General features: G+C 41.1%; 1 protein-coding gene across 1 annotated transcript in view; it reads left to right on the forward strand.

The window, feature by feature from the left end:
- The window catches only part of CYRIB (CYFIP related Rac1 interactor B), a gene marked incomplete at both ends in the record, with an annotated part of 73,872 nt that overhangs the window by 36,837 nt on the left and 21,894 nt on the right, over window positions 1–15,141 (forward strand). Inside the window, 1 exon segment of the mRNA XM_079533163.1 lies at window positions 8,080–8,116. Within this exon segment, the coding sequence (XP_079389289.1) occupies window positions 8,080–8,116 (37 nt within the window).

The following is a 15,141-nucleotide window of genomic DNA, read 5'->3' on the forward strand; positions in this document are numbered from 1 at the left end:
ATAGGGTCTGTTCTATTAGGCTGATGTCAGATGTTGCTTTTTTCGCTTCCTGAGTTACAGGAGGACCTTCTAAATGCTTGTTAAATGAAATTTTTAGTTTTTACATGTTTTTTACTTTTTTAAAAGCACCATAGGGATCTGGATTGCTCACACATGCTCCTTCTGAGTGCGTTAATGCTCAGCCTAATGCTTTGCCACAACTGCAGTTTTATTTTTTTCCTTTTTTAATCTCATCTTGGAAGGAGTTTTGGAAATTACTGAGCAGAAATGTTCTGCTCAGTATCATTAAATTGCAGTGCAGCAATTATAACCCTGTCCTATGGCTCCTTGTTTTTTTCCCTGTCTATTTGATAAAGCTGTTTAATACACGTAACGGTCCCTGGAAGCTAAACCCAGGCTACAGTATTCCCATATTCTGTCTTATGTTTGCTACCCTGCATTATGCAACTTCTGTGCATGCTTTCATCTTCAGTGCTGCTCAATAAGCAGTTGAGGTCACAGGTTAAAATGATCTGACTAGATTCTTCCTTTCTGGACAAGTGTGATTGATATGATTGCTTCGAGTATTCTCATTTATCAGTGTTTACTGGCATATGATTGCCTGCTTTTCTTTTTGTTGGGTCCTGATCTTCTGCTAGTAGAATATTACTGTTCAGCAGATCTGATAAGCTTCCTTTATTTTAATTTTAGCTGAAACAGTTGCTACTTTCAGTTGCTCTTTCAGTACAGAAGACAAGTTGGAACTGCAGGCAGAGCTGAGCGGACCAGAGGTGCTCTCGGGACTCTCAGTGTGGAATCACCCAGAATGGCCCGGGTTGGAAAGGACATCAAGGATCATGAGTCTCCAACCCCCCCCTCCCCCCCCACCACAGGCAGGGCCCCCAGTCTCCCCATTTAATACTAGACCAGGCTGCCCAGGGCCCCATCCAACCTGGCCTTGAACACCTCCAGGGATGGGGCATCCGCAGCCTGTTCCAGCACCTCACCACTCTCTCTGTAAAGAACTTCCCCCTGATATCCAACCTAAATCTTTCCTCCTTCAACTTAAAACTATTTCCCCTTCTCCTGCAGTTATCTACCCTTTCAAAGAGTTGATTCCCCTCCTGTTTGAAGGCTCCCTTTAAAATACTGAAAGGCTGCAATGAGGTCACTCTGCAGCCTTCTATTCTCCAGGCTGAAGCATAGTGCAGCAGCTGCTCTGGTGGAGCTGCTGTGGACACTGCTAGCACCACAGACTGCTCTTCCAGGGCTGTGCCACGTGGTTGGGCTCCTGCATGGTATTGCCTCTAGCTTGTGCATGCTGCCTCTGGTACTTTAGTTCCAGCCTAATCTGCTTTGGTCTGGATTCATCCTACAGTTCTACCTGTTGGGTCATTTCAGCTCTCAATTTCTAATTGTACTGGGGATTATAGATTTAAATTCATCAAAAGGAAAACAGTCAGTAAAAAGAGGTTCCCTACTGCTGATGTGTAGTTGTAGTGTAGTTCTATACTTGGAGTAAGAAAAGTCTAGCTGACTTTTTCTTTTTTTAAGGGCTGTTCTGAAATGTTACTGAATGGAGCTACAGATTCTTAGGTTGCTTGGATCTGATAATGTGCTGCTAATAAATAATTTTGAAAGGAAAGGCTTTCTTGACTTTTTTATTTGTCTTAATGTTTTCAATATACAAGTGTATGAGTATCACTGCAAACTTCCTGGGACAGACTAGGGTTTTGTTCTGTTGTTCTGACATTGGTGAGTCAGAACTCTATAACTGTCATATTTTTTTTTTTTTAAAAAAAAAAAAAAAAAAAAAAAAAACCTGCATCTTTTGTATGGCTCACATAGAGAGTTGTTGAATCACTTGGCCGGTATTCAGAAACACTTCACAAATGGATGTTAACGGTGTAACTTCAAAGGAAGCATTAATTGCAGAAAAATAGCAATGTTAAGTAGCTATAGGGAAGTTAGATGTGCAGTAGATAGCAGCATCACCTAATGTTTTAAAGGTACTGAATACCTTGAATACTTTTTGGAGGGGGGGAAACACACATGCTAGATATCTCTTCAAAATTCTGCTTGGGTGTAGTATGTGGTACTAAAACTCTTCAGAATTTAAACTTAGGATAGTTTGAAAGAAATGCAGGACATGATATGCCACCAGAATGAGCACTTCAGTTGTTTGTATAATTGACTATATAGAGCATAGGACTTGCTTCAAAACTTACTGCATGCCTTTTTTTTAACCTCCCTTTTTGCAGTAAAACATGTAGATGCTCAGCCTGGAATATAACAGCTCCTGTGACCTACGCCATGCTCCCCCACACCCAACTCAATTTTTTTTTCTCTGAAAGGCCAATTTCTTTTCCTAAAAGCCCTGGCTTGGTTTTCTCATTGTCTGATAGTGAATATCCTCACTTGCTTAGAGAAGTCTTAAGGGTTGTTTGGAAATTAACTTTTTCATTTGGGTAAAAGATTCTTTGTGCTCTGACTTCAACTTAGGTTTCTTTCCTAAGTAAACATTGACATCCTTTCCCCTCCCCCCCTTTTGAGTCTGTAGTGCAGCACTTCTACTTCCTTGAAATATTTTATTCAAAGCAAACCTGATAGCTCTCTGCCACATTACTTGAAGCCAAGTCTTTGGGCTTAGTCTTAAGGAAGTTGAGATGCTGAGTAGTTAACTAAGCTTCTAGATGGACATATGAGCCTGAGCTTAACAGCATATTTGGATGAAGTGCTGAATGCTAATACAGCTGCACAGCCCATCAGGTATGTTGATGTAAATGCATTTTTCTCAGCCAACAGAGGACAAAAAGTTTCACATGCTTTTGCCAGGTGTGTAACACAGTCCAAGAAAGCTTTCATATCAGACTACCATCTTTGTCATAAAATTATATCATAGAATGGTTTGGGTTGGAAGGGCCCTTCAAGATCATCTAGTTCCAACTCCCTGCTATAGGCAAGGGCACCTCCCACTAGACCAGGTTGCTTAAAGCCCCATCCAGCCTGGCCTTGAAATATGCTTAGTACAGCTTTGAGTGTAGCAAGTAATATGTAATAGTATCAAACAGTATTGAGAAATGACATACATTTGTGAAGGGCTTAGTGTAACATGAACTATAAAGATACAATTTAGCTTTAGAAGGATAATAAGAAGGCAGCAGAGGAAAAAGGATCCTGACCTTTCTCCAGCCTGTGGTCAGAAAGGTACTTTCATAGCAGGCTACTACTAGGTTTGCTTTGTCAGAAGAACCAGGATGAATTTGTAGCAGTGATACACTACCACTGCAGTTTGCCATGCAGTTTTTGCAGGATCTTTTTAGCATCACAGATGTTAGTATGGGAGTCTGTGTCCACCTAGCATTGAATCTTGGTTCAACTGCTGATGCCCTGAAACTTTGTGAAACGTGATCTTAGCTATGATTTATTTTCTGTAGCTTAGCCATCTGTTGTTTTTACTGAGGTAAAAAATCAAGTTTTATTGCTAAAAATTTCTTACTGTTCTTTTTTTTAATACCCACAACACATGGGATGTATTTGACTTGCAGTTCTGTATTGAAGTGGGCTTGTTCTCATATTTTCAGTGTGTACTTCCAGTTCTAAGAGTAACCAGTTTTTTGAGTTAATTTCAAGCTTGTATCTGAAGCAGTAGAGCAGGAGTATGTGCAAAATGCCTGAGCAGTGCTGTTTTTAAGCTAGGTCTCATTGTCTAGGTCTAAGTCTTCTCATCACTGTGATGTGACTCAGAATATGCCTACCATGGTCCATCTCTGGCTTGCGCAAGGCCCCAGTTGGCAATATTTAGCAGGGGAGATCCCAGTGTGATCTTGAACTTCAAGTGAGTAATTTAAACATTTTTCTCTGTGAAGGTAGCAAAGTGAGTTATTCTCTGAAGAATGCTAAAGCCTGGGTGCCTTATGCTTCATATGAAGTACAGGGATTCTGTGTGAGCTTTCTTTGATAGTTCTGTAAGCTTTATGGCTTCATGAGGTAATTCTTTTGTTTAAGCTTCCTTATGAGCTGTGGTGTACCAATCTAGTACAAAGAAGGTAATTCAGGTTCTTACTAGAAAACTGGTTTCTTTGTGCTTGATGTTTGGAGTTCTTAATAGGCAGTAATACGCAAGTGTTGGAGAGCTGCAAAATCACCTTTCTTATACATAAAAATCTGCTATGCTTGCTGCCAAAGCTGTGCTTATGTGCGGGGACTGCTCGGTAAGTTCCATGGGAGCTGAGCAGATGATGTTGATTCCTTACTGGAAGTTACTGGTGAACCTCTTCTGAAATCTTTCCATGCTGAGCAGTATCAGTTCCAATCTGAGATGGATACCCCAAACCTAGAGTTTATTCAGCCACTGGCCTGTTACTAGTCTTTTCAAAATGCACTGTCCACAAGATGCGAAGTTTACTTAGTTCATCTTACATTTGAGTAATGTTTGACTTCAGTCAGCTCCAGGCCTTTACTGACTGGGTGATTCACTACCTGTCTCAATCTGTCAGTGCTTTTCCCCATCTATTTCCCAACTGTCCTGATAACTATTTCAGTTTCTAGCTGGCATCAGAAGTTAGCACATGTGCTTTGGCCTCTTTCTGCTGTGTTGAAGTTAGGTTGCAGACCAAGAGGTGTTATGCTTCTGCATAATAAAGGCTCCAGAAATGAGATGGATCACTTTTTATGCTGTTTGTCTCTTTATTTAAAAAAGTAAATAATCCGTGAGCTGTTAACCTGTGGAATAATAAGCAGTTTTTCTTAGCAGCTGCCTGTCTTTAACTTCATCAACAACCTTGATGAGGGGGTTATGTCCACCCTCAGCAAGTACGCAGATGATACAAAGCTGGGAGGAATGGCTGACACGCCTGAAGGCTGTGCTGCCATTCAGCAAGACCTGGACGGACTGGAGAGCTGGGCAGCAATAAACCAGATGGGGTTTAACAAAAGCAGGTGTTAAGTCTTGCACCTGGGAAGGAATAACCACAAGTATCGGTACAGGTGGGGGCATGACTTCCTGGAGAGGAGCTCTGTGTAGAAGGACCTGGGAGTCCTGGTGGATGACATGTTGGCCATGAGCCAGCAGTGTGCCTTGGTGGCCAAGAATGCCAGTGGGATCTTGGGGTGCATTGAAAGGAACATGACCAGCAGGTCAAGGGAGGTGATCCTTCCCCTCTGCTCTGCAGTGGTCAGGCCTTACCTGAAGTACTGTGGCCAGTTTTGGGCTCCCTGATACAAAAAAGATGGGGGATCCCCTGGAGAGCGTCCAGTTGGGGGCCATAAAGATGATGAAAGGCCTGGAGCATCTCTCCATTGAGGAAAGGCTGAGTGAGCTGGATCTGTTCAGCCTTGAGAAAAGAAGACCTGGAGGTGATCTTATTAATGCTCATAATATCTTGAGTGTAGGAGTCCAAGAGACATGGCCAACCTCTATTCAGCAGTCTGTGGGGACAGAACAAGGGAAAATGGCCATAAACTGGAGCATATGAAGTTCTGCACCAATATGCAAAGGAACTTCTTCACAGTGAGAGTGGTGGAGTACTGAAAGAGTACTGCCCAGGGAGTTTATAGATTCTTCTTTCTCTGGAGATATTCAAGACTTGTCTGGACATCTATCTGTCCCTTTTGTAGGGGGGCTGCTTTGCAGGGGAGGTTGGACTCAGTGATATCTAAAGGTCCATTCCAATCCCTACAGTTCTGTGTTTCTGCGTTCTCTGCGACATAACATTCAGTACTTGGCTGAATCAGAGTTGCAAATCTAGGAAAAAATATTATTTTTTCACTACTTATTATGTAGTAGATGCCTTGTTTTATGCCTGTTAGTATTATTCCAAACCTTGAGAATCACAGTCAGATGGGAGCTCATATATTACAGGTCATCTGCATTAAGTGGGACAACAGAGTTGATGCCCTCTGAAGCTGACAGTTGGTTCTTTATTCAGATACTCTTGTGTCTGATCTGAGGTGCTTCTGGAAGAACAAATTTAATCATGTAAGAAATCCATCACACCTCTAATCTGACATCCTGTCACTTTAATGGATGTTCAGTGATGATTCCTCACTGTCAACTAGAGATGTACAAATCTAGTCCTTACTAATTTAGACCATGCTTTATTATATAGCTTTGTACAAACATTAAAACTTAGAGTATTATGTGATATTTGATTTTTGCACTATACGATTTCATTACTGTCAGCATGCCAGTGTAAGCAAAGTTCATAGCATCAGATGTGCTCAGTCTGTTTTGCATGGAGGCATACTGATTGGTACTAAATTTGGATCTGAGGATGCTGGTGCACAGCCAGCTGAATGTGAGCCAGCGCTGTGCCCAGGTGGACAAGAAAGCCAATGGAATCCTGGCAGAAATACCTTGGCCAGCAGGACTAGGGAGGGGATTGTGCCCTTGTATGTGACACTTGTGAGACCATATCTTGAATTTGTGTTCAGTTTTGGGCCTCTCACTAAAAGGAGAATGTGAAGCTGCTCGATCGTATACAGTGTGGTGAAAAGACTGGAGAACAAGAATTAGGAGAAGCAGCAGAAGCTGCTTAGTTTGGAGAAAAGGAGTCTGAGGTGAGAGCTCGTTGTTCTCTACAGCTACCTGAAAGAAGGCTGCAGTGAAGAGGGTATCTGGACGTGAGGAAATGGCCACAAATTCTTCCCAGAATCCAGTTTAACTCCCTCCTTCATGGAGAAAGTGCTCAAGCATTGGAATGGGCTTCCCAGGGAAGTGATGGAGTCCCCATACCTGGAGGTATTTAAGAGGCATGTGAATGTGACACTAAGGGACATGAGTTAGCAGTGGGACTCCATGGGTCAGATTGTTTGTGGAACTTGGTGATCTTGAAGGTCTGTTTCAACTTAAATGAGTCCATAATTTTGTGAAAAATATGGGAATCCAATTAGTAGATTCCTGTACTAGCATCTTTTTGTCTATTATTTGGTACTGATCTAACAGAGTTAGAGCTTTCCTAGTTGTTTCCCTTCTGCCTGATGGCTCTAAACGTCTGTCCTCTGCCTTCCTTAGCATAAGAGTCCTGGAAAGACTGCGTGTGTTTATAATCAGCTTTCACTCATTTTTTCACTCAGGACAAACTATCTGAGCATCAGCATGCCTTTCTTAACAGTATGAAGTGCTCATGATGATAAATGCAATATTCTGTCTGAAAAGATGTAAAGAGCTGATCAGTTTGTGATTTTTCTTATAATTCTATCAGTTGGAAGCTTCCAGGTGTGCGTATAACAATCAACTAATGCTTTTGGAAAAGCTTTTTTTAAAAATCCCTGCCTTTGCTGCTGTTGTGTTTTTTTACTGTTATTTTCATATTTATTTATATAGTGTAGTCATTCTAATGAGTTTGGACTTGGACTGATTGTTAATAGCTCAGTGAACTTAATTAACTTTCGGCCAGAATCATCTTAATTGGTGTTACTGACTACACAAAAGTCTGGTTTCAGGTAGAAACTTCTGTGTTGTTAAATGTTAGCATTCATCTATTTGATTTTTATATCATTTTCCTCTTCTTTCAGGAACGGAGCTTTTTGAAGGTGTATTGTTGTTGGGTCTTTTGTTTTGATATCTGTTAACAACATACACTGTGTTCGGCCCTGACCTGTACATAATTAATGTTTTCCAGTTTTGTTTTTAGTTGCTTTGTCTCAAAATAGGAATTTAGCAGTCTACTGTCATGGGGAGGGGAAAAAAATATTGGTAAGGTTATCCAGTTAGGGTAAGTGGAATTCAGGGGAATCTAAATGTGTTTTTTCTATTGTAGCTTTGACCTTCTAGTAATTAAATTTGTTACAGTATGTGTTCTTTCAAATTACCTATCACCAGCAGCCTGTTTTCCTAGAAGCAAGTTCTTGACTTAGTGATTATGTTCCCTATTTATATGCCTTGAGATTGAAAGTTGCATTAAAAAACAAGAATGCAGAATTGTTCTAAAGTCAGTGGCATATGAGTCCAGAACCATAGTTAAGAAGTAGATTCTGAAGAAGGGTGCAATGTCTGAAACAGATGTGTGTTTACTTTTGTAGGGCTGCATAGCATTACACTGAAGACTTTAGGTGCAAAAGAATGTATTTTTATAATCTGTTCTTCTTTTGTAACAGAGTGGAGGCCAAGAGCAGAGTGCAGCACTGGCTGTAGGTAAGAACTGAAACTTAACCTGCTTGAAAACTCTCCTGAATTAAAACTGTGTAATATGGGCAGGAAAATGAACCATGCTGAATACCAGCAGTTTTCTCTTCAAGTACTTATTTTCTCCAAGTTGTAAAAGCTACTTCTGCAGAATTGTTATGTTTATTTTGACGACTTTGATCTGTAGGCCAGTGTAGAATCATAGACTCACCAAGGTTGGAAAAGACATATAAGATCATCCAGTCCAACTGTCCATCTATCACCAGTATTTCCCACTGAACCGTGTTCCTCAGTACAACATCTAAACATTTCTTTAACGTTCCACCACCTCTCTGGGCAGCCCATTCCAGCACCTGAGCACTCTCTCAGAGAAGTATTTTCTGACATCCAACCTGAATCTCCCCTGCCACAGGTTGTGGCCATTCCCTCTAGTCCTATTGCTGGTTATGTGGGAGGATGACTCCCACCTCACCACAGCCTCCCTTCAGGTAGTTGTGGAGAGCTACAAGGTCACCCCTGAGCCTTCTCCAGACTGAACAATCCCGGCTCCCTCAGCCAGTCCTCATATGTCTTGTGCTCCACAGCCCTCACAGCCTTATTGCCCATCTCTGAATAAAAACCCTCTGAATGAACCTCTGAACCTCTGAACCTCTGAATGAAAACCCTCTGAAGGGTCCAGAGGAGGGCGACTAAGATGATCAGGGGGCTAGAGCACCTCCCCTATGAGGACAGGCTGAGGGAGTTGGGCTTGTTCAGCCTGGAGAAGAGAAGGCTGCGGGGCGACCTCATTGCAGCCTATCAATACCTGAAGGGAACCTACACCCAGGAGGGGAGTAAACTCTTCATAAGGGCTGACAATAGCAGGACTAGGGGAAATGGATCCAAGTTGAAGGAGGGAAGATTTAGGTTGGATGTTAGGGGGAAGTTCTTTACGAGGAGAGTGGTTAGGCCCTGGAACGGGCTGCCCAGGGAGGTTGTGGATGCCCCGTCCTTGGACGTGTTCAAGGCCAGGTTGGACGGGGTCCTGGGCAACCTGATCTAAATGTGTATGTTTGGTGGCCCTGCTAGGCAGGGGGGTTGGAACTACATGATCCTTGAGGTCCCTTCCAACCCGGGTGATTCTGTGATTCTGTGATTCTGTGATTCTGTGAATACATTCTGGGGCCTCGGTGCCAGGGTCTCCTTCTTATAGTGAGAAGCCCAAAAATGAACATAGTACTTGAGGTGTGGTTTCACCTGGGCTGAGTTCTGAGGGACAGTCACCTCCCTGCTCCTGCTGGGTGCACTTTTTCTGTTACAAGCCAGGATGTCATCAATCTTCTTGGTCACCTGGGCACACTGCTGAACTGCTGGCTCATGTTTGGCCTAGCATTGACCAGTAGTACCCTCAGGTCTGTTTCCTCTGCACTGTGTTCCAGCCACTCTGCCCCAGCCTGAAGTGTTCCCTGGGGTTGTCGTGGCCGTATATATCTCTCTGTGGTTAAAGATGCAGGCTGCCCAGGGAAGCTGTGGATCCCCCATCTCTGGAGGCAATCAAGGCCACCTTGGTTGGGGGACCCAGACAGCCTGATCTGGTGGAAGGTGTCCCTGCTTATGGCAGAGAAGTTGGAACTGGATGATCTTCAAGATCCATTCCAACACAAGCCATTCTGTTATTTAAAACTTATCTTAGAAGATCGTGTTTAAAGTTCTTGGAAATTTGAATGCAGAAATAATGTGACTTTTTTTTTTTCTTTTTTTTTTTTTTTTACCAATACTGATTTTGTATCTGTATTAATGTTACTATTTAACTTCAAATCTTTCCTGAACCATGTGCCTTGAACCAGAAACCAAGACCCTGAGAAGGTTTGTAAGTCTGAAGTGGTGGCAAATGCTCATGTGAAGTTTTTTCCCTTACATAGTTTTATTGTTTCTGCTTACCTAAGCTACTTCATGGAGTTTGTATTATATTTCATGTTTATTGTGCTGTGCAAGCATAGCTATCTTTCATCTGTCACATTGGAAAGGTAATGCTCCCAAATGTGAAGTAGTATTTATTTACCTTACACTTCTGATGAATCGGTAAAAAGCTCACTGAATTCTGAGGAGATGATTAAATTGATTTGTCATTTTTGTTGACATGTCAGTTTTGTTGACAGTGGTGGAAAACATCATGGAGTTCCATGTCTAAAACTTTTAATAACCCATTTAGAAATGAAGAATATAAGCTATTATAGATGTCACTAAAATAATTGCCCTTGATTTTTATACCTGATGTATTTATTGAAATAATTGGTTTCCGAAATCACTGATTTTGTTGAGATTTTTATCAATTTTTTTGTTGTAGCTCTTAGGAGAGCTCATCGTGATGCTACATCAGAAAAACAGTCCCTCAAGCCTACTGTCTTGCCTCTTTGGAGTTACAGAATGAGTCTAGGATTGGGGCAGGCATACTGTAATACTTTCCCAGTTCTGGAAAAACATTTAGTGCTAGCAGTAGTAGCAGGTTCATTCAGTAGCATTTACAGACAAAGTCATGGGTAAGTATGTTAGCAAAGTTATAGTTTCAACTAGTGCAAACCTTTAGAGTATGTGTGTGTTTGCAATGGGTACTATCTTGCCAAGTATGCCTTCTTCAGGAATCACCCTTTTACTTCCCTCTGGGTGTGTGCTCTTGCTTTTGCTCATTTTTTTCACACTCACTTATTACTCTGCTGGGATTGTGCTTCAGCTGCTCAGGAAGGTGAGCATCTCACAAAGCTAGCAAAGCTCAAGGGCAATGCTGAAAATGGTACTGCCTTCAGGAGGAAGGCTGTCCAGAGAACAGCTACATCATATGACAAGAAATTTCTTTTTCCTTTGAACCATCAATATTTCTGGTGTTGAAGGGAAATACCTTACAGACGGAGATGTTGTTGGCCACATCAGCAGCCCTAAACAGCTCTCTGTCTGTTGTTTTAACCTATTCCAGCTGTGCTGAGACAAAACAGCTGCCATGTTTGACAGCATCTTAAACCAGCTGGGAATCAGCAGAGTAAGAGATTTGAAGGGACTGGCAGAAGCCCTACCCAAGCAAGACTTTCAGTGGGAAAACACCAATACGATAACAGTGGTAAAGTTCTGGAAATTGTGGAAAGCCTCAAAGAATGAGAGCAGGTGGCTCTTTCTGAATAAGGTTAAAAGTTGAAGCTGAAAATCTAGTAAAACTTGAACCCTTAATGTAACCAGATGTCTAGGAAAGCAGAAATGAGAAGAAAATGTATTTGTGATGGTTCTAATGTATTATTTTCAAGTCAGACGTAATTATTAACTATATTCAGTTTTCTAATGTTTGTCAGTTCAAGATATGTCCCTGTTTTCCCCTAAAATTGCTGCAGGCTTGTAGTACCCTTTCCATGCAAATCGACCTGCATAGGAAGAGTCATCAGCTTGTTATTTATTCTTTAGCCTAATTTCTTTTAGTTCTGTTCAGTGAAACTGGCACACGTTAAAAGCCTGCATTTTACATCTTTGTGTTCCCCATATCTCCAGTGATTGTGTAGTTCTGTATTTTTCTCAATTCTGAATATTTCTTTTTCAGATGAGAAGTGAAAGACAGCCAAGCTGTTTCTTGTGTTGAAGTCATATCATAGTTTCAATCATCAATGTACTCCTTCATTAACTTTTTTCCTGTTCTTCCGTATCCTTAAGGAGCTTTAGGGACCAGAATTTCCTTGTATGTGTTGCTGATTAATGATTTTCCTTATTTCTGAACATGTAGTTGGTGTTTCTTTTAGCTGCTCATGAGCCCAATTATATGCAAACCTTATCTAAACTGAACATGACTCCAAGGTCTCATTCCAGAACTGTAATAGCCAGCTTGGAGCTGATAATCTTAAGCATGAAACGAAGATTGTTTTTCTCTTGATACATCACTTCACAATTCCACAGTTAGGTTTTATTGTCAAGTGGCACTAGCCTTGTGAGATTCTTTTCTATTTTGCCTGCTGGTTATTTTCCTGCTGCTCTGATCCTTCTTAGGTTATCTGCCAATACATTGGATGGCATTCCTGCAGACCTCCGCTGACTCCTCTCCGTTGTGGGAACTGATCACTTATTCCTTTTCTTTGTTCATTCAAACTGTTTATTCAAAGATCTTCTTTCTCATTCCAGTTTCTCTTCATTTGCTTTAAAAGCCGTCTTTTGAGTAATTCAAACAAAATGGCAATCCAGATGGTTTATTTGTGTTGGTTTACTGACTGGTTCAATGAATTGTACTTTGATAGCTTTCCTTGTAGTCATATCACCAGAACAGATCTTGTTGTAATCTGTTGTCCTTCCCTGAAAGGTTAAATTATTTCTGCATTCTCATAGCTAAACCAAGGAGGGCCTCCTCTGAAGTACCTACTGATTTTGAGACTTCAGTTCCCTTTCAGTCAGACAGGTAGATCAGAGCAAATGTTTTTGTGGTGCAAGGTGGTACGAGCTTGAAGAATTCACTGATGAACTGGTGCAGGAATCAGATCAGTACGTAGAATTCTGCATATCTTTACTGATCTTACTGGATTGCCAGTTGTACAATATCACCAGAAAATAGCAGACATACGTCTGCAGACAACGCCAAGAGGTGATTGGAGAGTGCAGTGAAAAAGTACAGCTAGAGGAATCTAGACCAAATATGATCTGTATCTTCACACTTGCTTTCTAATAAGGGAAAAAGTCCTGATGTGTTTCAATAGCCTTCCATATTGGTCAAACATATTTTGTCTGACTGGTGTCCTGGAAAAAGAAAGCTCTATAGGCTGATCAGAAAGCTCTCCTGAAATGTCTTTCCAGTTATGTGATTTGGAAGGCCAGAGGGATTCTTCCTTCTCGGGAGCCCAGAGCAAGTGTGTCACTGAAATGAGTTATCAAATTGACAGTCAGCATTGGCTCCATACACACAAGATTTGCATTTCAATACTGACATGCCCAAGAAATCTTTTTCAGATAGAATATGTAAAAGAATATTTATATCCATCAGCTTGATGCCTAGGTAATATCATAACATTGTTAGTGTAGGAGATGTGAGCCAAGGCACTAAAGGGGTTCTGTGCAGTAGTTCAGAGTCAAGCTCAAGCAGAATGTTTAATTGGAACTTCAAGAGCAGTGCAGCTGAGTGCACTCCTTGCAGTAGCACATTAGATGGCAGTAGTAGCCAGGCTCTTTGATAGAGCCTCAAGGGAAATCATCCAGCTTGGTTACTGCAGTCTATGGCAGTCTGATTAACATAGATGGGAATTTAGTTACTTTGAAAGAAAACACATTTCCCAATTAAGAACAGGATCACAGCGGAGTGTGTTTTCACAAGTGCAACACTAAAATGTGGTGAATCAATTCTTTTGGACTTTGAAGTTAAGAGATGGAAAATATCTTAAGTGTCCAGGAAAAAAAAAGTAAGGTTTACAGATTTGGTGTTTCTGTAGTGCTTTTTTTTTTTTCTTTACACTCAGATGAAAATCTGGCAGGAAAAGGACTTAGTGCATGGAATGTGTTTTAGTTGTGTGGGGTCTTTGCTTTTCTGGGGGGGGGGTAAGGAGGGAGAGAGGATGAAGGAGGGAGTTTGGTAGCTCTTGAACTACATTAGCTAAAGGATGGTAGCCTTGGAATATTAAACTTAGTAATATGGCAGTATAGCACAGTTTTAATACCATCTTATGTACAATAAACTTCCTTGTAAAATAAGTTTGTAAATTTTACTGGTCTCTCCTTGAATGTGGATTTTTGTTTTTTCTTCTTTATGTACCTTTCACATTCTTTTTGATAAGAAAGCTGAGATTTAAACAAACAAACAAACTTGGACATCAGCCAATTGGGCTGTAGCAGTCCCAGCTGGTTAAGTGCAGTATTTGGGCTGGAAGGGAATTGCTGGCTGCTTGACATGAAAGCAGAGATGGTATGGGCACATTTGTTAGGAGCTTCCCTTCATCTGGCAGATCATATTGTATGGCAGCGACCTCTGTTGGAGGAGTTGCAGCTCTGCAAAAGACTTCTAAGATTGCAAAGCAGAGTGTAAATTGCGCGCAAGTGTAAATAGCTGTAAAGAAAGCCTTTTTTCTTTCTAACAATTATAAAATAAATTAAATGCGGCGTTTCTCAGAATTAAGTTTGAAAGCAGACTGATTTACATTGAAAATATATTAGATATTAGGAGGAAGTTTTTCACACAGAGGGTGGTGAGGCACTGGAACAGGTTGCCCAAGGAGGCTGTGGATGCCCCATCCCTGGAGGCATTCAAGGCCAGGCTGGATGTGGCTCTGGGCAGCCTGGTCTGCTGGTTGGTGACCTGCACATAGCAGGGGGTTGAAACGAGATGACCATTGTGGTCCTTTTCAACCCAGGCCATTCTATGATTCTATGAGGAAAAAGGAAAACACATCTAATGATAATGATGATTTATTTATTTATTTTTACCTCTAGCCTTTCTCTTGGAAGAATTGCTCAGTTACCAAAGAGTAAACCAGGGCAGATTTTCCAGAGCCAGGTCACTCCCCTTTTCAGTCCAGTTTGCTTTTAAAATAAGAATAATATTTTGAAGCAAATTAGGTCTGACTGTGAAATTTTATGACATGTTTACCTGATGTGAGCTATGATAAAATAACGAAGTTATTCAGTGTCAGCGGTGCTGCTAGAATTTTCCTGAATTAAAAAGACTTTAAGGGTGATTTTTCTAAAGTAACTGCAGAGTCTTCAGTGCCTTTCCCTTAATTTCCTCCAAGTGGAAAAATGGACTGAATAAACACTGACCTGACCATATTTTACAATTCTGGTTTCAAGGAATGTGAGCCTTTTTTACTAGACTGTTTTCCCTGGCAGGGCTCTGTTTTCCTGATACGACAGATTTTTAACTCATTTTTGTTCAGAAAAAAGGTTTTATTGATGATGTGTGATCTTCAAAAAGTAGCCTCATTTTTAGCTGAAGTAGTTAATTGTACCAAAGTCAGCTTAGCCTAAAAACCTGAAGTCAGAGGCAGCCCTGGACACCTTTTTAGTTGTGCTTTTATTGAATGGCCTGAATACTTACTTTCCATACGAAA

The sequence above is a fragment of the Tetrao urogallus genome (genome assembly GCF_951394365.1).
Source record: "Tetrao urogallus genome assembly, chromosome: 3".
Taxonomy (NCBI): domain Eukaryota; kingdom Metazoa; phylum Chordata; class Aves; order Galliformes; family Phasianidae; genus Tetrao; species Tetrao urogallus.